At 35.1% G+C, this 25,198-nt stretch overlaps 1 protein-coding gene across 1 annotated transcript in view; it reads left to right on the forward strand.

Moving 5' to 3' along the window:
- The window catches only part of Kcnh8 (potassium voltage-gated channel subfamily H member 8), a 356,910-nt gene that overhangs the window by 249,261 nt on the left and 82,451 nt on the right, over positions 1 to 25,198 (forward strand). The window contains exons 8-10 of the mRNA XM_063256994.1: positions 10,624 to 10,821; positions 23,828 to 24,027; positions 24,879 to 25,128. Coding sequence (XP_063113064.1) covers positions 10,624 to 10,821; positions 23,828 to 24,027; positions 24,879 to 25,128 — 648 coding nt within the window. The remainder of the gene's footprint in view (positions 1 to 10,623; positions 10,822 to 23,827; positions 24,028 to 24,878; positions 25,129 to 25,198) is intronic.

Below are 25,198 nucleotides of genomic sequence, written 5' to 3' on the forward strand. Positions count from 1 at the left end.
GAAAGGGGCATGGCCAGAAGTAGAAATTTGAGAATCAACGCAAAGGAATCAGAAGGATTATTTCTTTCTTAAAAAAAAAAAAAAAAAAAAAAGAGAGAGAGAGAGAGAGAGAGAGAGACCTTGAAGATTTTTTAGTGCCTTAAGTCTAAACATGGACAAGTCACATTCTTTACATGTTCAATAGGTCTTGGATCATCATTTTGACAGTGTTCTTAAAAAAACTAGTATAGCTCTTGATTAAGTTTACATATTCAAACTGTACATTGCACTTGGATTACATTATGAATTAAGCTAGTCTAGGCTTTGTATGCCAGGCTAGAGACTAATATGTGTTTTGTCCTTATTTCCATTGTTATAAATCCATCAAAAAGTCATATGGTTTCCAAACAGTGAATTTGTAACAGGTAGTGTCTGTGAGCAAAATTAGAAGTCATTTGATGGCCAATGAATGGAAGTAACTAAAACTGATTTGAAGTGTTTAATTTATCCCATATTTTAATAAGGTCAATGAAACTATATTGGAAAGTGAATTCTCATAAGAAAAACAAAAGTCATAAGTTCTTTAATTTCTCAGCAGCATTAGGCTGACCTATATAAAATCTCTTGCAGTGGCCACAAGAGAGTAGTCAAAGAGTTCTATTCCTGGAAAATGAAGCATTGGAAAGTTGCTGGGAGCTCAATCTGTGGTTCCAAAAAAGCTCTTCTAACATCCAAGTCTTTGCACACACTGAACACTAACATGTCAATTTCCATCAACTGCCTTTGGAATAATAGCTAGGATTTTTGAGGGAAGGAGAAAAGACTTACAAAATTTCCACGTTGAGAATAAAAATAGAAAGGTCCACAAATCATATGTCCTAGATGATAGTGACACTAAACGGAAGGAAGACGACATGAGAAACTCCCCTTTGCAGATAGAAATGAAAGATCAGTTACTGAGAAAAGTCCACTGGGGCAGCTAACTCTATGAAAGAGATAAAGTCAAGCAGGAGTTCATTCTCTTCAAAACCTTGACTGACAACCAATGTCAATAGTAGAACAGACTACTAAATGGTATTATTTTCAATTCAAAACCTGGTCCTTTGTTATAACAGGTACCTCCCCTTGAAGTGCTCTATTTAACCTTCCTAAGTACCAGCATTTTAATATTGACATTTCAAGTTGTAATCCAACTCTTTGAATGTAAAAAATTAATTTACATGATACAAGATTAAATTAAATACTACATAATCACCTCAGATGATCAGTGCATTGTCTCTAACTTTGAATGAACAAATGAGAATGTCACAACATACTGCTTTTATTATAAGAAATTGAGTAACAGTAAGATGAATTAATGCCAGAATACATTCCATATCTTTTTGATTTAATATCTTCAGTAATTTTAGTGGAAAATGTCATTTGTAAGTATGAATGATGAGAGACCTTTGATTTCCAAGAATGGTATAATTGTGTATGTGTATTTTTTATTTATGTAATTAGAATTCTTGATTAATGCTTTATATAGCTCTTGATAATAAAGGATACCTTAAATCTGCATAGTTTTCAGTTCAACTGAAAATCTTCGTTCCCTTCAAAAAATGGAATAATAATAGCTTTCATTGACTGTATGCTATGCATAATAAAATCTCTGCTTCACACTTTCCGTGACTGACATCAACCTCACAACAGATTACAAAGCTTACTGACATGTTATCCATTTTAGAGAGATTATGACACACACATAAAGCAACTTACTCAACATTATACAATTATTAAATGACAGCATAGGAAATGAAATGAAATCTTGGAACATAATTCTAAGGCAAGATTTCTTTTACACTTCCATAGGCTCCATTGCTTGCACCCTAGAATGTCAAGAGTCTGAGACGTATCTCTATACTAATATTTCTCTTCTTCATTTACCGGTATTTCTTGTTTCTCTGTGTTGTATGTCAGTACACTTACCTACTTTTCAGTTTTAAGTTTCCATGCCACCCTTTTGGTCTCTCTGATACAAGCCTATCACAAGTCTGTTGCCCTGTTTCCAAACCAGTTGACTTCCTATTGGCTAAGAACTTATTTTGGAATATTTGTGCAAAGTCTCACTGCTCATCGTATTTCGCACCCATCAAGCTATCAAACAAAGTTAGTTATACATTTTCAAATGCATTGTTAGGCAAATGGACCAAAATGACCTCTTCTAAGGTGCAAAAATGACTAACACTTTAAAGGAGGGCTCTCATTATCAGACTTGAGCATTTTCTTGGAAAAGAAAATCCCAGAATAGTGTCAATATCAAACTAAGATAAAGAAAATCTGATAGACTCTTCTCCAACATATTTGTATACAGCATACTAGCATAGTTTGTGATCTAATTTATTTTGGAGTTACATTTAAGTGGCGATTTAGAAAATATACCTCTCTCTAGTGCATTTGGAAGAAATGTAATAGGGTACATTGAGATGCCTTTCCAGTGGATAATAAACTTCTATACTCTTAAGTAAAATGGCTAACAGGTGACTACTGAAGTGGTTTGCAAATGTGGGTCCACTTCTCTGAAAATTTTTTCCCTAGCTTTGTCCTATTCCGAAGCTTTCAGAGAAAAGAGAAGTCAAGGAGGAGATTTTTTTTTTTCAAGACAGAGTCTCACTATGTAGTTCAGGCAAGTCTTGAACTTACTATGCAGCCCACGATGGCTTCCAATTGACAGTGATTATTCTGCCTCAGCCACCTAAGTTCTGGGATTACAGACATGCTGTGTCACCCTGGTTGGGAGAAAATTTGAAGCAGATCATAAATATGCACTTTAGGATACCAGTATTGCAACTTTACTGCTGGGTTCAATTTTTTTTATCATAATTGTCTCCCTAAAACAGATTGTTAATGCAGGTATCACTGATGAATGCTTTACATTAGTATTATTTTCTAAATGGATGAATGCTTTGAATTATGATTTAAGTGTGAAAAATTCTTAGTAATGATACTTTAAACTAAGGCATAAAATGTGTATTCCAGAAATTCATTTAAATTGCAAGAAATAGTAGGGCAATTATCTATGAAAGAAGTACCCATGCTGGATCATAGATATGGAAGCATTTTGAATTGCAAGTATTTTATGCAAGAAGGTTAAATGCAAACTGTTTATGTTCTGCCAACCTAATCTTGAACCTAATCTTTGTCACACTTTCTTCTATTTCCAGTTGAGATTTGAGAGGAATGTGGATGTGCCCTAGTTAGCTGGAAACAGATGGCCTGTTCTGTGTCTTAAAATCAGACAGATGCTCTACAGTAGCTGCTCAAGTGGTTTCAGACTGTTTCACATTTTTCATTTTTCTAGGTTCTTTTGTAGGAGGTAAATATGATGATGGTTTAGTTTGGCAATTTTAATCTTTAACGTAATCATCGCTTAAAAGTGAAATGCTATACTTTATAAGTCAACATTCAGGGCATTTCTATTGTGCATACTTTTCAAATTTTATGTAACAGAGAACAGACAAACTCTAGATTGGTTTTAACCAGACTATCATTTTTTTCTTGACAGTACTAATATCATAATATTCTGTTCTCTGAAAGGTTGTTTGAGAGTAGTAATAGAGTAAAAGTTGCCCATATATCATCTTTATCTCATCAAAATTCAATGATGAGTCTTTATTCAAATAATTTAAAAAATGAAATATGAATTCACAAAGTTAAGGATTATTACACAAGAATTTTGCCTTGAAAAGAAAATTCACCCATTCATGAAGAAACATACAGATTCTCAAGTCATAAAAATTTGGACCTGAAAAAGAAAACTGAGCAATTACTCAGTTATATCAACTCACATTCAAGTTTGAGATTAAAAAGACCAGAAAGCTTAGTGGATGCATGAAACTTCACACAGCTCTTTAATTAGCAACAAAGCCATGGATAGGATCCCAGGTTCTCACTCAAAACCTAGCCTCTTCTACTTTATGATGAGTTGTTACTGTTTCAGTCTTTCACCTTAAAAGTAGACTTGACCATTTTGGAAATGTAAAATATCTCTTGCTTTATGAAAATGAAATTGTGAGATTAGTGGAACCCTCAAGTAATGACCATTATCCTATCAAATTTAGACCTGCATTCTGGATCAACAAGTCAATATCAAATGCCGCTACAACCAGTCAGTAGGTATACTTTAAAGTATGGTGGTGTTTCTTACCAGTGATGTTCCATATGAGTGCTATGGGATATAGATTATAAGAGACTATGTACAAGAAAAATCAAGCTTTTCTCTAGTGTTTACTCTCATAAACTTACTAGTAGTAGGTATAATACCTTACAAATTCTGAGTCGTAATTACCATCCCACACCTCCCACCTACACACACACACACACACACACACACATATAAAAGCACAAACACACTCAGACTCTGACATTATTTCTATGATATCTCTCAGTCAACTCTGCCACTGGGCATCCTCCACCCCTCAGCCCCTTACCAAGAGGGATGAGAAGAGAGAGAACTGCTCATATGTTTCCCATGTCAGTCACTTCCCCCCAGTTCTCTGCCTCGTATGAATCATAGTGCTTTTCCACATCTTATTCTAATGAAGTCCATGAGGATTAAGTGAGTCTTCAGAGTTAAGAAAGCAAAAGAAACAAGCATTAATGGTAGTATGTGTTTTCTATGAAGCCTCCTGAGTACCTCTAAAGTTACAATCGGACTCTAAACACCAAAGTGTGCCATGCTTACATTGTACATTATACTTAAATGATTCATCTGCTTTTATCTAATATGACATTATGCTTTGAGGTTATATTTTCCCATGTTAAGTAAAAGTGGGGATTGAAAATACAAACTTTTAAATAATTATTTCAACATATAACTTAAAATGATAATTTGATGGGATCTATTATAGAACATGATAACATAGTTTATAGTAATGGAAGATGTATAGTTAATAATCATGTAAATAATGTAAATGAATTATAAATTTAAAAATTACAAAGACAATTGATCTTAAATGTTCTTACTACAAAAAAGAGATAACCACAATTTGATAGATAATGCTAATGAGCTTGATGATGGTAATTATTTCACAATGTATATATAAATCAAGACATTTTGATGTGCGTCATAAAAATACACAATTTTATTTGTTAATTATAATTCAGTGAGGCTGGAAATTTAAAAAATCAAATACATTTAAAAGGCCACTGAAGAATAAAGTAGAATAAATGGTTGCCATTTTATGTAGTATAGCAGAGAGAATGAGAACGTTTAAGTTATAAAGTTGTAGATTTTTATCTCACTACTTTTAAAGAGAAAGAAAATTGTTTAACTTGTCTGTTGGTATCAACCAAAAAAAAAAGAGAGACAGAATTCCTGTGAGTGTTGGGAAGTATTATTTAGCATTAAAATTTAGGAAAGTGCTACACTAGTAGGTGTTGCCTGGTGTTCTAAACATGATGCTCCTCCCTTGGCTTTTCAGCCCATGAGATTTGCATCCTTAGACTCTGTGTCTAGGTATCCAAGACATTTTCCCAGGCTGAAGCAAGCACTCTGCTAGGAGACATAGCAATGAATCAGGGGCTGGGAATATAGCTCGGCAGCACCTGCCCACCAACACAAGGTCCTGACTTCAATTCACTTGGCAAGCATAAGTTCCTGAGTTCGATTAATTGTTTAGGAAGAAAAAGAACCAGCAGTCCCCAAGAGCAGTCCTTAGTGATGACTATAGCTGGTGCCCATATTTCCTTGTGATAAAAGCATCGTATATTCTATACTGTTGCTAGACACCTCCTTGCAGGATTAAGCTCTCATTACTTACAGTGAGTGGTAGCTTTTCTGATGGCATGTGTTTCATTGTCTGCTTCTCTTTTCTTTGTACCTCCCCAGTGCTTCCTAAAGATGTTTACTGAATTAAACAGCAGGCAGATTTGGGTTAAAATCCTAACAGTGCCAATTTGAACAAATTGTTTTAAACTTTTTGAGTCTCCTTTTATTTTTCAAAAAGAGATGATTCATTCCTAAAGTATTATGATCATTAAAGAAATAATGAATAAAAATGTGGATGGTAACTGTATCTATTCAAGAGGCCAAGTGTGCACAAATGGGGTGGAAGATGGACCACATCAGCGGTGCGCGCAGCCCAGGTAGCGCTTGGGTGAAATACTAACCTTGTGCTAATCTCCTAATGAGAAAACGCCGATCTGGGTTCCATCCTTACTTCTGATTAGTTCCTATTATAATATGGCTCATTCTTAAGTAGAACACCGTTTTTGATTATAGGTGTGATTAATTGTAAATTCTTTCTCCCCTTTCTCTCTCTGTGTGCACATAAACACACACCTATATCTAAATTCACAAGCTTGTATTTTACTGAATTGCTTTTTTCATATACCTGAAGTGTTTTATAGAAATGGATTTTCCTTTCAACATATTTTTATTTCTAGTCTAAAGTATCCATTAATTTACCAAGAGGTAATATAAAACTTTTCAGGACCACAGCTGTTGAATTAAACAGGTCACACACCCGTACAAATTATGAATGCACACACATAGTCAAAAAACTAGAGAATAAAATAATAAGAAACTCCTTTTAGAGTTAAATATATGCATTTAAGTAAAATACTTGGGATGTAAGTATCCAAAAAAAATACAGGTGTTGAGTTTGATACATATTATAGACTTTCCCAGGTATTATCGTCAAAAGTCGTTTTCTCTTCAAGATTTGCATAATTACTTCACAAATCTACACTTTCATTCATCTAATCTATTTTGCTAACAATAGGATTATTTTATGATATCTTTTGCTTGTATCATATGACAGCTTTTCAGTATATTTAGGTTTTACTTCATACCATTTGTGCTTTTTCCTTCAAAATGTTCTTTAGTAAAAAAATGAGCAGAAGCAGACAGGCTGTTCTAGGACATCCCTTCCTTTAGAGACATGAGTTTCTCTGGCATAAAAAAAGACTGTATCCCAAATTGGTTAAATTGCTTCTTCTGTACAGTACAGTGACATGTTGCCTTGTTACAGTGGAACAAGTGCTCCCCTTTCAGATGAGCTGTTCTGTGAAAAGTTTTATTTAGCCCAGAGTCAGTCCTCCAGTTTGTGGGTGTTACCTGCTTCCAAGCTACCAGGTTTCTTCATTATCATTATTGCTTCTGCTCTGTCAGTTGTAGCACAATTAAGTCACAAGTGTTCTCTAAAAACATGATATTTCTCAAAATAGAACAGTTGGAGACAGAAAAAAGATACAGTACCAACAAAAGTTAGGTCTGTTGTTCATCTGTGTGTTGCCCCTTAATCACTTCTGGAACATAATCTCCCATGTATGTACGTGAACAGACATCAGGAAAGAACGTAATTGTGTCCTAACAAACTTTTATCTTATTTTATTGAAGAAATCAAATGATATGGTTCATAGAATACTTACACATTTTACCTTTATTCCAATTAAAGCAGTTAAATACATGACTGACTTTGCTTATTTTTTAATGAGAAAACTTTGATGCCATATATAAGTAAAACCTTTAATTCAATTGAAGATCAACAGATGAGTCCAGTTGTATTTTTGTGTCTGACTAGACAGCTGACTCAGCTGAGAGAAGGCAGTCGCTTTATTGTGAGTACTTTCTTTTTCTTCTGTAGATCAACTAAAACAAAAATTGGGTCATGCAATATTTATTCTCTGGACAAAATGACATTTTTCAGCAGCTCGAACTTCCCTATAATTAGCAAGAATGACTAACATGGTACAAAGAAGCAAAGCCTTTTTACTGTTTCTTTGTCAAGCAGAAATGATATAACACCCCTTTCAGAGTCCAACTTGGAAGATTCCTGAAATACAACCAGTGCACCAGCTACCCAAAACCTCATTGTTGTCCACAGACAATAGCGCTTTAATCCAGTACCTGAGAAAGCACTGCTTTGTGTAAGCCTCCATCCTGAAAATGATGATAAATACATCTTATTCCTGCTTCCTAACTTAGCATACACCTCTCTTCCTACATTGCACATGTATTCAATACAATATTTTAAATGCATATTTGATTCGCTTTTCTGGTAGCTCTTTAATTATTTTTTAATTACGTTGTCTTTCTTTCTAAACCTCTCTACATAAGAGTAATGTTACCAACCCTTGCTGCATCCACTTTTTCTCCTCTCTCTCACTTAAAATTGTAAAGCAGATTTTTAATCTATGTCCTTGGACCAGGCATGTAGAGAGGAACTATATGAAGCCAAGAGCTACCTGAGAATGTACACAGAATGGTTGTGTCTCTTGAGAAAAGCATCTCTGCCTTTCTTCAGATTCAAAAGTAGATGTGTAACCCTCTGAATTTTAGAAATTACTCTCTTCTTCATCTTTCTCATTTGCACATCTATTGGTTAGCAAATGCTTAATTATATCACTTGCTACGCCTCGGTTCTACCAAAAAATTTCATCTCCATCTTCCTTTATAACTCACTACTGACTTCATTATACTTCACTTCTGGCTTCATATTTTGTCTTATCTTTCTGAATTTTGTGCTTTCTGTGTTCAAATTCAAAGAGAGAAGAGATATACCTTAAATCTCTGTGATAGTGATTGCCATCTTCTTTATGTGGCATCTTATTTAATGCCATTGCAATCCAGCAAGTTAGACAAAATCCCTATTTTTAACAATGAGAAAAACAAACTTAAAGAAATTATTCCCACAGCATATATAAATAGCAGAGTCCAGATTTAAATCTGTATTTGAATCTAGAACTTACTCTTTCCATGCATACTTTCTAGTCAGGGTAAATGTCTTTAAAACACATTAATGGTGTCATGTTTTGTCACAAAACTAATATTTGATAATGATTGTCTATCAAAATATTTTTATTACATGATGTATAAATATAATATGATATATAAATTTTGCGTATGTTGTTATACCTGCATCAGTGTTGTCATGTTGTCTCAGTTCAGCAAAAAGAAACATTTGTCCATTAGTTAATGCATTTACTTCTTAAACTTAACATTTATTAACTCCCACTATTGTCAGAAGTTTTGCTAACTTCTAGAATATAGAAAGTAGGCTTGTGCTGGACATAGTGATGCATGTTTGTAGTCCCAGCACTCGGGAGTTGAGGTGAGAGGATTTCTGCAAGCTTGAAGCTAGTTTGGGCTACTAGGCAACTTTAGAACACACGAATGCTGGAGATGCCAGCCATAATTCTGATTCAGCTTGTGGAGGTGGAACCTGGGTATTGTATTCCTATAACTTTCCTCAGCTTCCCCCACCTTTGAGAATCATTACTACAGAGGGGTGCATTTCAAAGTATGCTCCAACAGCATTGGCATCTTGCAGGCTTGTTACAAAGCTAATGTCTGTCCTTTCTCCAGCTTCCCTACCTGTGCTGGGATAAAGCCTGACAATCTGTTCAACAAGCCTCCTATATGTTTTCAGTGTAAGGAGAAGTTTGGAAAATGCTTCTCTAGAGACATAGGGTGAATCAGGCATGGTACTCACTGCTCCTGAATCCCGAGGAATTCTCAGAAGCTTCCAATTTACCTATTAGTAACTAGCACAGTTCCACAATCTATAACTTTAAAGTATTATTTTTTCTGTTTAAAAAATGTAATAATAGTTTTTCATATATCTCTAGGCAATCACTGAATAAAAATACTTTACAGAACGTATTGTTTTGTGAATATCTATTAACAAAAGTCTTATAGACCTTACATACTGCAGAGAGAAAATTATAAAATATAAAATAAAATATCTTAAGGGGCAAATGTTTCAATAAAGGGTTTTAAAATAGTCATTTTCATTCTAGATAATATTACTGTCATCATCATTGTTATTTTACGCTTGGTTGTCTCATTGTTAATGCAATGTTTTATGAATTTGCTACAGTATAACTGACATATAATGCACTAGATATATTTAAAGCATTCAATTTGATAAAAGTTCATAAATGTATGTAACATACCAGTATCATAAAACAATTATAGGGATGCATCCAGTTATACTGAAAGTATCTGTTACTTGTACAAGTCCCCCCACCACACACACAGCCCCCAAATGCAGAATGGGGTTTCAGAGAGTAACATGAGCTGGGTCTCACATGGTTCTACCAAAAAATTTAGTCTCCACCTTCCTTTTCGATTCTAATTCACTGCTGGCTTCATGGGTATTAGTAAATGGTATCATCAAAAAAGGCAAAGCTTTTGCAGAATAGAGATAAAGTCCCTCTCACTTAGCTGGTCTAGACTTTTGTGGATTTTGTTATTTATCATGAAGGGATTTTGGATACTGTATACATCCAACCACTTTATTTCTTAAAATTTCAGTTAGCTTTCCAAGGCTAGTGAAAGGCATAACACTGTGACAGAAAGCAGCAATCCTGCTTCAATCTCTGCAGTTAGTTTCTTCCAATAGAGTAATCTCTTGTTTGGACCATCAATTCATTCTCAAGTGCACATTTCTATGCTGTGTGTATTACAGGGAACAGCATCTATAAACATGATATTTTGATAGCAACAAAATCTAATGTTTTACCTTTAACTTCCTTTTAATTTTCTTTCTTTTTCCTCTCAAGTAAATTATGCCCTTGATTGTGCATTTGTCATTATCCACATGTGCTAATAGGATGTTACTTCTCGGTCTTAAATTCTTATTCTTTCCTCCATGGTAGGCTGGCTCCATGAGTTGGGAAAGAGACTGGAATCTCCATACTACGGCAACAACACCCTGGGGGGACCATCCATCCGAAGTGCCTACATTGCAGCCTTGTACTTCACTCTCAGCAGCCTCACCAGCGTGGGGTTTGGGAATGTTTCTGCCAACACGGACGCAGAGAAGATTTTCTCCATCTGCACCATGCTGATTGGTGGTAAGGGAGCAGTTTCTCCAGTCCAAGAGAAGGAGCATGCATCTGCCACACTGTTGCTGCCCTGTTTGCTCCGTCCTGAAACACAATAGAGATAAATTGGTCACACTGGAAGATTCTAGAAGTGCTAATTTAGGAAATCAGTGACAAACGTTTTAGTGTACATATGAATTAGCAATGAAAGCCTGCAATGTTAATGAATCCCATTTTCTGGACAGATGAATAAGCACCTGATGCTAATTTTGAAAGAGCAAGCACTTTACTTTCTTAACGCGCTGTTTCCCGCCTGTGTTTGGGAGTTACATGATTCTGAATTGCAGGTGAATGTATAAAATTCCATTATAAAGCCCCAAGCAGAGCAGTGTTACTGTTTTATTAATATTAATTAGTAAATTAAAGATACTGGAGAGATAATTCAGTTAAATGTGGGAAAAAAACCAAAAGCTAAAACCACCAATAAGTAGTTAACATTTATTATTATTTTCATGTTCTAGTCTCTGTGCTAAGTGCTTTAGTAGAATACCAACATAATTCGTAAGAGAAATCAGCAGGGGTAGTTGCTTCCAGCCTTTCATGTTTTTAGGCAGTGACAGAACCAGCTTCATTGGACCTCCTTAGAGGTCTGTCGGGCACAGAGGATGCCACCACAGCCGCCACTATCAGGAGTAGCCTGACTTTAGCAAACACCAGGTCCCTTCTCGGCATGTCTCTGATAACCCCACTTCTTTCGCCTTATGTATACAGCTGTAAGGGTGGCAGTATATTCTTCATTCATTATGTCCATGTGAACTCTGCGCTCCCTTTTTGCTCATTCAGACCTCTAATAACAGGGAAACAAACCAATCTTTTGTAAAAACTCCCTCTGTTGACAGCTCGCACAGGAGCCTCACACAGGAAAGGTGATGAGAGTAATGAGACCTGCACAATTTTCATAAGAATACAGTGAAATCAAAATACAAAACCAAACCTTCTGCTCATAGAGCTTACGTTACAGTTTGGAGGACACAGGCTGAAATATAAGAAAAGAGTTTGAATAATACCAAGCAGTCAGTGCGAAATGCCAAATCAGTTAGAAAGTTCAGAGAAGTGAGAAAAGACTGCCAGAGGCAGGAGAATTTCATGAAAAGCAGGGCTGTTGCAAGGAGAGTTGCTGAAATAGCAAGCTGGGACCACAGCGATTTTAACCATCTTTTGGCTCAAGTAGAGCATTAAAGGCCTAGGGAACACAGAACAAGAATTCTCATTTTCTGTAGAGCTCCAATGGGCCAGGCCTCATGGCGACTATTTCTTATCGAGTGTTATGAATATATAATTTCCACTCTCCTTGATGGCCCATCCTTCTGCCTAGCAAAATGACAAGTATTTTGCAAGTCTGTACTTATTTACTATTTGCCCATGTTTCTTCTACTCCTGATGGAAAATTTGGGGAAGTGTTCGAGGCTTAATCCAACGGATTGGGCATTCAAAGAATCAGTTAAGGTAATTATGAGTGGTCCTGGATCATAAATTATTACAATTTAAGCTATTTCCTACTGTTGACTACACGTAGGAGCTACACGGGCTGTACAAAAGGCCAAAGGATAGAGAAAATAATCTGATGATGTTACTTTGTCAATTCTTTGTTACATATTTATTGAGCAAATTTCATGGTACAAAACCAATGCTCATTGGTATTAAAACTTTAGGTGACTTAGGCAGCACTTAGGAAATTATTGTCTTTGAATGCCAAATGGCATGTAAGTGACTTGAATTTATTAAGAAAAGCTTTTAATATTGTGTTTGTGGGGAATAACTTTATGTTACTGTGAAAATTACTCTAGGACAAGAAAAATGATGCCTGCATTTTTAATATTTCCTAATTAACTAATTACTTGCATAACATTGTGAAACAAACGCAAGAGTTCACAATACTGAGCATTTTGTTCATTTAATTCCCATAACACTATGAGACAGCTATTAACACCATGATGTAAATAAAAGGTAGAGGTTAAAATACCAAGACCTAGTAAAGTTCTTGTAAAATATGTACTTCATTATACACTAGAAATTACTTTGGTTTACTTAATATCTATACATAAATAATATATTTTTAAAAAGAAAAAGTTTAAATGTATACTACTATGATCTTAAGTGTAGGTTATCCTATCCTGTTAGGAATCTCAACACTAGGCTGATGAATTTGCTAATAGCAGAGATACAATAGTTGCTACAAAAGTAGGTAACAGTAATGTCACATGAGAAGAACACCACAACCCAGATAATTATGGAGAATTATGCAGAATCTGAGTGAAGGGGAAAGCAGTGGAAAGTGTTGACTGGATCAATCCGAGAGAACTCCAGAAATCCTAAGAATTTCCTCAGGAGTTATTCAGGGCTTATCCTTTACTTCCATTTAAAAATACAGTCTAAGCTTCCACATAAGCATCTGTACTTAAGGATATGAAAACCACTAGTATGTGGCAATAATATTTAAAACCATAAAACAAAGAGTATAAGCAAGAATAATTTTAAAATTTGCACCTAGACAAATCTACATGAACTTTGAGAATGCCCAAAACAAAGGAGTAATTCCAAACACTTTATAGAGAGCTACAATATTAGTATTGATTAAGTGAAATTAGCAAGGTTAATGGATAGAAGATCAGTATGTAAAAATCAATTCTATGTATAAGCTAGTTACAGATAATTAAGAAAATGAAGTGTAGAAAGCAATTCTACACAAAAACTGTAAAATAGTAAGAAAGAATACACATGGTTTTAAATAATGGAAGGATATGCAACGGTAGTGGTTAGAGGATAGACTCACTACTGTAATAATATCAGTTTTGCCCAAATTGGTCTAAAGGTTTAATGTCACTTAAATTAAAAAATCCCAATAGAGGTGTGCTTGTGTCCATGTGAGAATGGGAGCTTCAAAATGACGAAGTGTTTGTAGAACTTAGTAAAAATGAGAATGGCTGAAATGAATCAAAGAAATATGAAAAAGAAAAAATTGGAATACTCACACTACAGATAACAGGTTGTATTATAAGGTTACAGCAAGTAAGACAGTTGAAGAATAGACAACGAAATGGAAGCGTTCAGGAACAGACCCATACATATCTGGTCACTTTATTTGGGTCATAAGTGATACTGCAGCAAAAGGAGGAAGTATATTTTTTCAGTGAACGTTTCTGGCAAATGTCTATCCATGTGGTGAAGAATAACTTTGACTTATCTCAAAATTGTCCATTAAAGTTAACTCCAGACAGGTTTTATCTAAGCATGAAAGCAAAAACAATAAAAGAGTATTTTCATAACCTTGTATTTGGCAAAAGTTTCTTACACATAACACAACCATTCTAATCATAGGGAGAAGAATAATAGATTGAACTGGGAAACTTCTCTTTATACAAAGACATTATTAAGAACAAGAAGAGGTGAGCCACAAGATAAGAGAAGATATTTGCAAATATTACCTGTCAAAGGACACTTCTCTAGTACATTTAAAGAACTTTTTACAAACATATGGGAAAAAAACAGTCCCCCCAAAACATGAACAAAAGATTGAAAAAAGCACTTCAACAATTCAATACCTAAATGGACAATAATGAGCATCATTCATGGACATGCAAACTAAAACCAAAATTAAGTACCATTTTATACTCACCAGAATGGGATGGTAAAAACAATCCTGGAAGACGTATATACTTAGAACAATACTAGAATACTTTAGTCTTTTGTATGCTATTGAAAATCATTCCAATTGGTACAAAAATTTTATCCACAACCAAATTGGAGCATAATTCTACTCTGTGACTCAACAATTCCACTTCTAGATGTATAACTATCAGAAATTTATACACATATGGATCAAAACTCATACATAGATGTCTATAGAAGCATTACCTTAAGAATTGCAAACAGGAAATGACTGGTTAATAGAAAAATGCTATTAATCATGGAAGATTTATTGATGGAAGATAAATAAGTAAGTCGTAATATAGTTATTCATGGGACAACTATGCAATAAGGAGAATGGTTACCTATCATGTCATACAATTAGACGGATAAATCTTACAAACTCAATGCTCAGCAAAGATGTCCCTTTTGGCCAAACCCAAAAAGGACATCCTATATAATTTTATTTAGAGTAGCCAGAAATTATTGATTATAATTTGATTCATAACTGTGTTCCCCTTGATGAGAATAATGTTCAGTATGAAGACAGGCTTACAGGATACTATTAACCTCATTACTCATAGGCAAAGTTATTCCATGCTTATGCTCATTTGAGGGGTACCAATGAGGTATAATTTAATTCTTGTGTGGTTTTCTCTGTGTATATCTCCAATATTAATTTTACCTCATAAAAATTACAGTAAATGAGCTGAAAATAACTATCAAGTGAAGGATGAGAAGCTGAATAATGACCTAAGATCTCTTCTTTTTTTGTTTTACAGATAATAAAACCAAGCAAAATAAAACAGAATAAAGTCAATCAAAGCAAAACAGTTTTAAGTGACACAGGACTTCAAAACGAGATAGTAGGAAATCAACAATGGTTACCTTAATTTCTCTTGTTGTCTTCAAAATAGCTGCCCATACCTTTAGACAGTAAGAATCAAACAAAGCAGAATAGAATAGAACCAATAAAAACAAAATAATAAATGCAGTAAAGGACTTCAAAACAAGAGAATAGTAAATCCAAAATGGCTACCATAATATATCTTGTTATCATTGAAATAGCTGCCCCTGTCATTGTATATAATAAAGTCAAACTAGACAAAACAGAATAAAATCCAACCCAACAAAACAATGAAAATGATACAGGCCTTCAAAACAAGATAATAATTAACAATGGTTACCACCTTCAGAAGGAGATCCCTCATAGATGCTACACTGTGTAATATTAACCTGTGAATAAATGATCAGACTATCAGCTTTAGACCTGCAAAGTCAGTGAAACACTAAATAAAACAAATATTAAATTGTGTTTTACCTCAGTAGCTATCATTGCAGCCTGTGTTCCTCTGGATCAGCTGGCCCCATACAGCAGGGGTTGGAGCAGCCAGGGTGACAGTTATCTCTTCTTGTCTCCCAGTGCGTGCACCAGAAGGGGCTGGCAGCTGGTCCCCCTGCAGTGGCCCACACATGGCACCAATTCAGGGAAAGCTTGCATCATGTTGACTTCTTGTTCTCCTCTGTAGTCCTTGAATGGCACCGACTCATGAGAATGAGGTTCCCTTTTATATAAGGTTTATCTTAACAATCATGAACCAAACAGTAAGCGTAAAATCACATGATGTAAAATCTTGGTTATAACCACAAGAAGATCTAAAAGAAATCATTTGTAAAAATGTTAAAAGTTGACTTTTGAGAAGTAAATCAAAGTGGAAATACAGAATTCATAAATTTTATCCTTATCTAGGATTATAAAAACTTTAATGAGAGGATCAAGTAACAAAATGTTCATTTTAGTTCAATAAATATGTGGCATACTTAACTATGCCAATTGTGCTAGACTTTGGAAACAAAGATGAACAAAATAGTGCATATGGGTTTGTTTGAGTCTATGTCATACAGAAATCCAGTTTTTCCAACACCATTTATTAAAAAGACATCTTACTTCAGGTAAACATGGTGGACTCCTTTGTCAAAGATGAGGTAGCTGAATGTGTCTGAATTTGCTTATCTGTCTTCTAATCTGTTTCACTCATCCTCAGGTTTTGGGTTTTGTTTTGCTGGTCCATGCTGAGTTTTTCTTTTCTTTTATTTTCTTTTTTATCACAGTAGCTCTATAGTATAATTTCAAGTCAGGGACTGTGACACCCTAGGATTGTGATGTCGCATCGCCTTTGTCGCCTAGAATTGCCTTTGTTCTTCCAGGTCTCTTCCATTTTATAATGATTTTAGTTCTGTTTTCTCTAATTCTGTGATCTGTATTAATGATATTTTGGTTGGGTTTACATTAAATCTATATAATGATTTTGGAATTTATGGCATTTTTACTATCTTGGTTCTTCCTACCCAAGAACAAGGCATATCTTTCCATTTTCTGGTATCTTCTACAATCTCCTTTTTCAGAATATGTAGTCTTCAGCATAGAGATCTATTAGTTCCTTTGTTAAATTGATTCCTAGGTATTTCTTTTTTTAATGCTATTGTGAAATCCTTTATTTCTCTCTCAGTGAGTTTGTTTTTTGTATGCTATTGATTTTTAAGTATTCCTTTTTTTTTTTTTTTTTTTTTTTTGGTACCAGGGATTGTACTTATGACCTTGCACTTGCCAGGCAGGTGCTTATACCACTGAGCTAAATCCCAGGCCCTGATTTTTGAGTATTGACTTCATATCCAGTTACATAACTCAATTTGGCTATTAAGTCTAGAAATCCTTTGGTTGTGTTTTTGGGGTCTTCTATGTAGAGTATCATGTCATTAACAAATAATGACAATTGGCCTTATTCCTTTCTTCTCTTTATTTCTTCTTTTGTTTTTCTCTTGTCTAATTACTTTAGGTAATGTTTCTAAACCTACATTCATTGGAGTGATGACAGTGGACATCCTTGTCTTGTTTCTAATTTTAGAATGAAACTTTTGGTTTTTGGCCATGTAGTATAATATTGGCTGTTGGTTTCTCATAGATGGCTTTTATTGGATTGAGGTAAAGACCATCTATTCAAATTTTCTGCAGAAGTTTTATCATGAGTGTGTGTTGAATATTGTCAAATGCTCTTTCTACATCAACTGAGATGATTATGTGGTTTTTGTCCCTGGTCCTGCTGATATGGTGAATTACATTTTTTGATTTGCATATGTTGAATCATCCCTGCATATTTGGGATGAATCCTGCTTGATCATGGTGTGTAATCTTCTTGACAATTTGATGAATTTGGTTTTCCTTTATTTTATTAAGGATTTTTATATCTATGTTCATTAGGGAGATTGTCCTATAGTTCTCTTTTTGTTGGATCTTTCTCAGGTTTAGGTATCAAGATAAAACTTGCTACCAGGAATGACCTTTGGAGTATTGATTCCCTGTCAATTTTATTACTGAGTTTCAGAAGTAGTAGCCTTTGATTTTCTCCAACTTTCTTGTAGAATTCAGGAGTGGCTCCATCAGGACCTTGGCTTTTCTTTGTTGATAAATTTTTAATTACATTCTTATTTCATTGACTGATATTGGGTTATTTAGAATCAAACAGCTTTTGCACAGCAAATAAAATCACCAACAGAGTGAAAAGGCAATCTATAGAGGGGGAAAAATTTTTACCCAGTTGTTCCTCAGACAAAAGACTAATATCTAGAACATACAAATGATTTAAAAAATTGACCCTCCAAATTTAAGAACCCAATTCAAAAATGAGCATCTGAGATAATTATACACTTCTCAGATGAAAAACTACAAATGACAAATAAGTACATGAAAAAATTTTCATCATCACTGGTCATCTGAGAGATACAAATTAAAACAATGCTGAGATTCCATCTCACTCCACAAAGGATGGCTATTATCAAGAAATCAACCAATAACAGGTGTTGTCAGGGATGTGAGAAGAAAGGAACCCTTCTCCACTGCTGGTGAGAATATAGACTAGTGCAACCACTGGAGAAATCAATGTAGAAATTCCTCAAAAAACTAAGACTAGAGATCTCATTTGACCCAGATATTCTACTTTTTGATATTTTTCCAAAAGAATTAAAAGCATCATATCATAGCAAATATATGCAGTCATGTTTATAAAAGCACAGTTTGCAGAAACTAAATCATAGAAACAATCCAAATATCCGCCAACTGGTGAGTGGATAAAAAACTGTGGTTTTCAAAAATATATTGAGTAGTATTCACCATAAAGAAGGATACATTTGGGACATTTATAGCTAAAGGCATGCATCTTGAGATCCTACTGTTAAATGAAATAAATTGGACACACATAAGTAAATATTACATTATCTCTCTATGTAAAAAACTGAAAGTATAATATCCACAAAAATTTAAAATGTACAATAGCTATTGTGAAATATGAAGAAATTGTTCAAAAGGAAAGGGGGACAAGGAAAGAGTGGGCAGGGAGAGGAAGGAAGAAAAAAGGATAAAATGGATACAAAGATTTGTAAATAAAGAGGTAAAGAGAAGTTTAAGGAAGAGGACAAGAATGGGGGGAAAATATAACAAAATAGGATTTTTTCTTTCAAGAAGTTCACAATTCAGGAATGGACTTAAGTATTTATACAGGTAAATTTCTCTTTTTACTTTTCAGTTTTTTGTTTTATAATTCACATTTTAAAAAGACTGGCAATACATAAAATTTTTGAATTATATACAATTCCATTCCAAAACAATCTTTAGTCTTTTTATATATGTATGTGCATTTTAATACATATACTTCCATATTGTCAGAAATACTTGAATCTAACTACATATATCTTTTCTTGCCTCAGACAAAATATATTGAAGATAGTTTTCTCAGCCTTTAAGTATTCTTCTATCATACTAAGTAGTGACTGTCTATAAGTTTGTCTCAATTGATGGGACCATCAACTCAGTCTGAATAATGAGATGAAGTTTCCTGGTATAGACGGCTCATCTCTGAGGACAGGTCTATTTTAAGTGAAACATTATTGTTGTGAATCAAGCAGTCGACACTCTCCCTGGGTTCATCAACCCTATATATATTTCCTGGACATAATTTTATTGGACCCACGTGAGCTGTAATGTCCATAAATCCAAGCCATTTTTAATATGCCTTTGCACTGCTATTTAAATTCGTTATCTAGGAATGTTTCCTCACTTTTTATTCTGTGCCATTTGTTATCCATAACCCACTACACTTGTAATTAGGAAGGGAAAGATCTAGAGCAAAGAGGGGCTGAGAGGGAAGGGTAGGGCTGCTAAGGTCACCTAAAATGTAATCTCTGGTCTCTATTTCAGGAGAAAACTGCATGCATAGATTCTAAAGCTACTGTAGGATAGTTGGCTAAAGAAATGAGAAATTTTGTTACATCCTAGGAGGATAAATTTGCCCCAAATCCAGGGAAGGAAAGAGAAAGGGAAGGGGGGAGAAGAAAGGAAAGGAAAAGAACAAGAGAGAGAAAAAAAATCGGACAGTTCCACAGAAGGGCTTCTTTTCATTTGAGATATATTCACTTTCTTCTATGATCTCAATTGATAATTTTCCTCCAAAGACATGATACTGAAATGATATGTTACAAAATGCTTTTTATGCAAAACTCCTACATAAAGAGAAAGAGCCTCCCACACACTAAGCAGGTCTAGTACTCAAGAATTATATGCATCAAGTTTGCTAGGAATAAAGAAAAAGTAAGTGATAATTTCCAAACTGACCTGGATATAGAAGTTCTTGAGTCAAACTTTATAGCAGGTGGAATGATTTAGTCTGACAGTTATACATACTCTTTGTCAGGGTGAAATGAAATCATGACAGAAAGGCCGTAACAACTTTGGAAAGTGAAAAACTATGAGAATCATGATTTTATTTTTTTTATTCCTTAAATTATAAATAGTCTCTTATGCTGAAATGAGACTTTGAAATTATGATGACTAAGACATAGACTAGTACTTTCCAACAACACTTATGAATACTACAATTAATCCAGTAATTCAGTTTATTGATAATGCACAATTAGTATGCTAAATGATCTGTACATATTACTTTTCTTACTTTAAATGCTTTCCACACTATAATTAAGAAAAGCAAAGTTAAAATCATACACATAATTAAAGAAAGTAGGGTTAAAATAAGTGAAATAAAATTATTCTCTGAACTCAGCGTAATCTCCATGAAAAGACTATTACATTGTGTTAAAGATGGTAAGATTTCCAAACACTTAGCTTGTGTGTTACCAGAGTCTGAAATCAGGGTTTCATTTCTTTGACTTGGAGCAGGATCAGTTCTTTTCTTTGGTAAGTATTTACTGTAAATAGAAATCTCTTCCAAATTAAATATTTAAGCATTAGAAGTGCTATGCTTATAAAACCATAAGAATAAAAAGAACCTATTTAGAATCCACAAAAAGCCATGCAACTTTAAATTGTCCAATAATATACATTTTTCTTGGAGTAACTTTTTAGCATTTAAGAGCCATATTTCACATTAGAACATATAGAAATAAGATACGTTTGCATGTTTCAGGCCTTTATTGATGTTTTTGTTTGTTTGTTTTGTTTTCTTTGAGACAAGTTCTCATGTAGCTCAGGCTGGCCCCAACTTACAGTGATCTTCCTTTTCTTGGTTATTCTTCTCTTGTTGCTGGGACAAAACACCTGACTCCCAAAGTGAAGGAAGGAAAGGTTTATTTAGCTCACTGTTTGTGGAGGTTTCAGTCCATAATTGGCTGGCTCCGAGGCAGGGTGGCTCGGCACTGGGGCAATACTTCAAGTTAGCAGCCAAGTGGAGAACAAGCCTCTTCTCCTCCTTTATGTTGTACACAGGCCATCCCTACCTCCAGGGAGGGTGTAGCACTCACAAAATCTCTCTGCCCTCCTCTTGCACAAGATGAGGATATTTACAAAGTAAAGATCTGGCCTCCTGCTGAGTCTCTCAGTTAAAGTTCTAAACTTCTCAGGTTGACAGTTTATCAACCATAACACTTCTGCCTCAGCCTTGTAAGAGGTAGGATTAAATGTACCTCCATGCTCAGCTTGTAGGTATTTGTTGAATACTTATGGAAATTTTTTCATCAAAAAGTGATTTCCACTATGAACCCTAACTCTTCATTACTCAGGAGTTTACGGGAAATTTTAACACCTGGGTCCTACTCCCCAAAGGGGCACACTGAACTTTGAGCACACCATCAAACATACTGAACTGTCATAAAATACTGTTCACTTTCATAGGAGAAAGCTATCATGAATAGAACAACCACTGTTTTCATTACATATACTAGATATTTTTTAAAATGCATGTTTGTGTGCATATATGTACACTTTAAATCTTAAAACAACTCCGTGAGTAAGATATTAGTTTTACTGCTTAACATATAAAGAAAACGAGTCTGTGTAAAGGAATTATATAACTTTACCAGTTCACAGAATTAGAAAGATGCTGATTCAAGATTCAAATCTCAACCTGTTTAATTCGGAAGTCCCCATTGTCAGTGCCCCACTATGTTGTCTACCATGTGCAGACCCTAAGTTTAACATTATTTTAGCAGGCTTTACAAAATAACTACATAAGGCGGGCTCCCTGGTATTCTCTAGAGAAATTATAATGTATAATATTTTAAGGACTTTAATTCAATGTTTAGATTAAAATAAAGTTAGTGTGCCAATGTTATCTAATTGCTAGTAAATGTAGAGGAAACTAGAAATTGTATTGAGGTGGCCCTATAATGTTTAGGAAGGAAGGGGGTAGGGGTTTAGGTCAGTGGCATAAGTGCCTGCCTGGCAAGCAGACAGTTGTGGGTTCGATCCCTGGTACCGATAAATAGGAAAAAGAAAAAAAAATATTTAGGACAGAAAATGTAACAAAATTTTGACACATTTATACTAATGTATCTATTTTGATGCCAGGAACATTTTAAAATAGCTCCTTAAACATTGAGACTTTATTGCAGTAGACAAACTACTGTTTTTAATCTTTTTAAGGTAAAATTTGTGAAACAGATGATTTCACTCAAACTCTGAGCTTCTCTCTTCACTGCCAGTCTCCTAGAATGAAGATCAGGGCTAACATCTGCACATTAATCTGCTCATAAATATAAGTATACCCAGTTCTTTCTCTTCCCTCAGTTTCACAACACCAGCTAAACCCAAGCCTTCTGGGTTATTTCCTGGTGTCTCGTGGGCCATTCCAGTTTCACTCTGTTAATGACATTGTTTACAAAATTCTGCTGCGCCCTTTCTACGTCAGGCTACCAGATACTTTCCAGTGTAGGCAATTCCTCAGAAATAAAGTCCATCCTCTCTCCTCTCCTCTCTGGGGGCAAGAAAACTTATCCCCAGCCTTATCACCCTCTGAGTCTATTGGTGAACAGAGACTTTCATTACACTCTGGTAGTAGCTGTGGAAACAGAGATTCTGTGGAAAGAGAAATGTCATCTGACTGCCCAACTTCACTGGAACCAGAGTCCCACGTATATGTACCATGCTGGCTCGGCTCAGGATGGCAGCAGGGACTCTCTGCAGACTATCTTCCTCTGTGAATTTATTTCTGTCTTGAACATGCCCAAATTTGGCAGCAGGCCTGGGGTGGAGCTGAGGACTGGAGCCATATCCTTTTCAGCTTCAGACTGCTCCAGCAATCAATTGTATTTCTGGCACCTTCCTCAATACTCAAGGAGTTCCAATATATAATATTTCATATTCTAAAACTAACTTTAAATGACAACTTTTAGGAGATGAGATAAAATTCCCACATAGAGTAACTATGAAGTTATAAAGTTTATTTTTAAAATTTGTTATAAAAAAGTTTAAGATATAAATTTATAGCATAATCTATCAAAAACTAAAGCTATTTTGTCAGACATATTAAACTATATATAATTCTCTGTGTTGGTGTGTGTGTAGTTTTGAGAAATGTTCCCAGCACTTCACACATGCTAAGCAAGAGCCGTAATACTGAACAACATCCCAAACCTCTTTTTACTTTATTTTGAAACAGTCTGTTTCCAACGTTCTCAGGCTGGCCTGTACCTTACAATCCTCCCACCTTACCTTCTCAAGTAGCTAAGATCACAGGTCTGTGTCACTACAACCTGCCCATAAATATTAAAACATATAGGTGTGGATACGGTCCAAAGTAAGTTCTTATAGTCAGATGACAGCTAAAATATTGATGGTGAACAAAGAGCTTATTTTGAGTATCACTGACAGTTTCTTCATGTTAACTCTGACCAATCTCCAGCTATTTCAGGTGTACCCTGTGACAAAACAGCTGGACCATCACTCAAAATAGCTGTACCAATATAGCCACATAAGATGCTATACTTTGACCCAAGACACGCAGACTGTAAATTGACCTGAATGGGTGCCCCTCCTATTCCTCATTATATGTTGTGTTCTCTCCAGCCTTGATGCATGCTTTGGTATTTGGAAATGTGACCGCAATCATACAGAGGATGTACTCCAGGTGGTCTCTCTACCACACTAGAACCAAGGATCTGAAGGACTTCATTCGTGTTCATCACCTGCCTCAACAGCTCAAGCAGAGGATGCTTGAATATTTTCAAACAACCTGGTCAGTCAACAATGGAATAGATTCAAATGAGGTAATGTTCATTTTTTATTGCTGATGTTTTCAGGCAGAAAACACATATCGTAAGGTAAAAACAAGATACTCAAATGCAGATATCAGAGACAATAAACACACCTAGCAATTTCATTATCTCTTTTGTTAAGCCCTTGTGAAACTCAACTCATCTTCTTTGGACTACACATTCACATTTCCACTCTGAGCTTACTAGTGTGGTTATTAACTTGCTACCTTGGTCAATCAAATAGATTTGTTTTCATTCTCATTGTTCCTCTTTCAAAAACCAATTCTTATGATAAGATAATATGCAATCTTGGATAATTAGGTTAATCAAGCAAAAGTTGCCATTAGAAACAATAAAGTAAAACCAAAAATTCCAGCACAAGTGTTATATGTAGGCTTCCATAAATAGTACCACCACCATGAAAAAGTGTCAGATAAATCAACCAAGCATTTTACCAGTCCACCAACCAAGCCAGTAACCAACATTTTAGGAATGGTAGTTTGGTTTCTCGTTTTTTCATGTGATGATGATGCCACAGGAAATACCATCAGGTCCTGATTCTATAGCAGCTGTCCCAAACAGAAATTTTTAGAAGCCATAATGAGTTAATGCTTTCCTTCCAAGTTCCTTTATTAATTTTTTTCTATTTCTCCAGACTTATCAATTGATCATTCAGTAGCACATAATTAAGGTCAGTCATTGAAAAATATTTCTAAAACTGTAAATATTTATAAAAATGCATAGACTTCTTCTTGTATACACTGGCTGACCAAAAAGCAGTAAGAGCATCCCATTTTCTTGCATTGTAAATCAGTTAGGCTCTACTACCTCAGTTTGATTTCATCCTTTACCTTCTCCCACAGCTTTTGAAAGACTTTCCAGATGAACTGCGTTCTGACATCACTATGCACTTGAACAAGGAGATCTTACAGTTGTCCCTGTTTGAATGTGCCAGCCGGGGCTGCCTCAGGTCTCTGTCTCTACACATCAAAACTTCTTTCTGTGCTCCGGGCGAGTATCTGCTGCGCCAGGGGGACGCTTTGCAGGCCATCTACTTTGTATGCTCGGGCTCCATGGAAGTACTTAAAGACAGCATGGTACTGGCTATTCTTGGTAGGTCTAGTTAAGAAGCTTCTGTGTAGTTTCACTCTGGAGCATGAGTTACAATGAAAAAGGGGAGAAA

The sequence above is a fragment of the Cavia porcellus genome, unplaced genomic scaffold (assembly GCF_034190915.1).
Source record: "Cavia porcellus strain 051 isolate PalLab524CR breed Dunkin Hartley unplaced genomic scaffold, mCavPor4.1 scaffold_10, whole genome shotgun sequence".
In the NCBI taxonomy this organism is placed as follows: domain Eukaryota; kingdom Metazoa; phylum Chordata; class Mammalia; order Rodentia; family Caviidae; genus Cavia; species Cavia porcellus.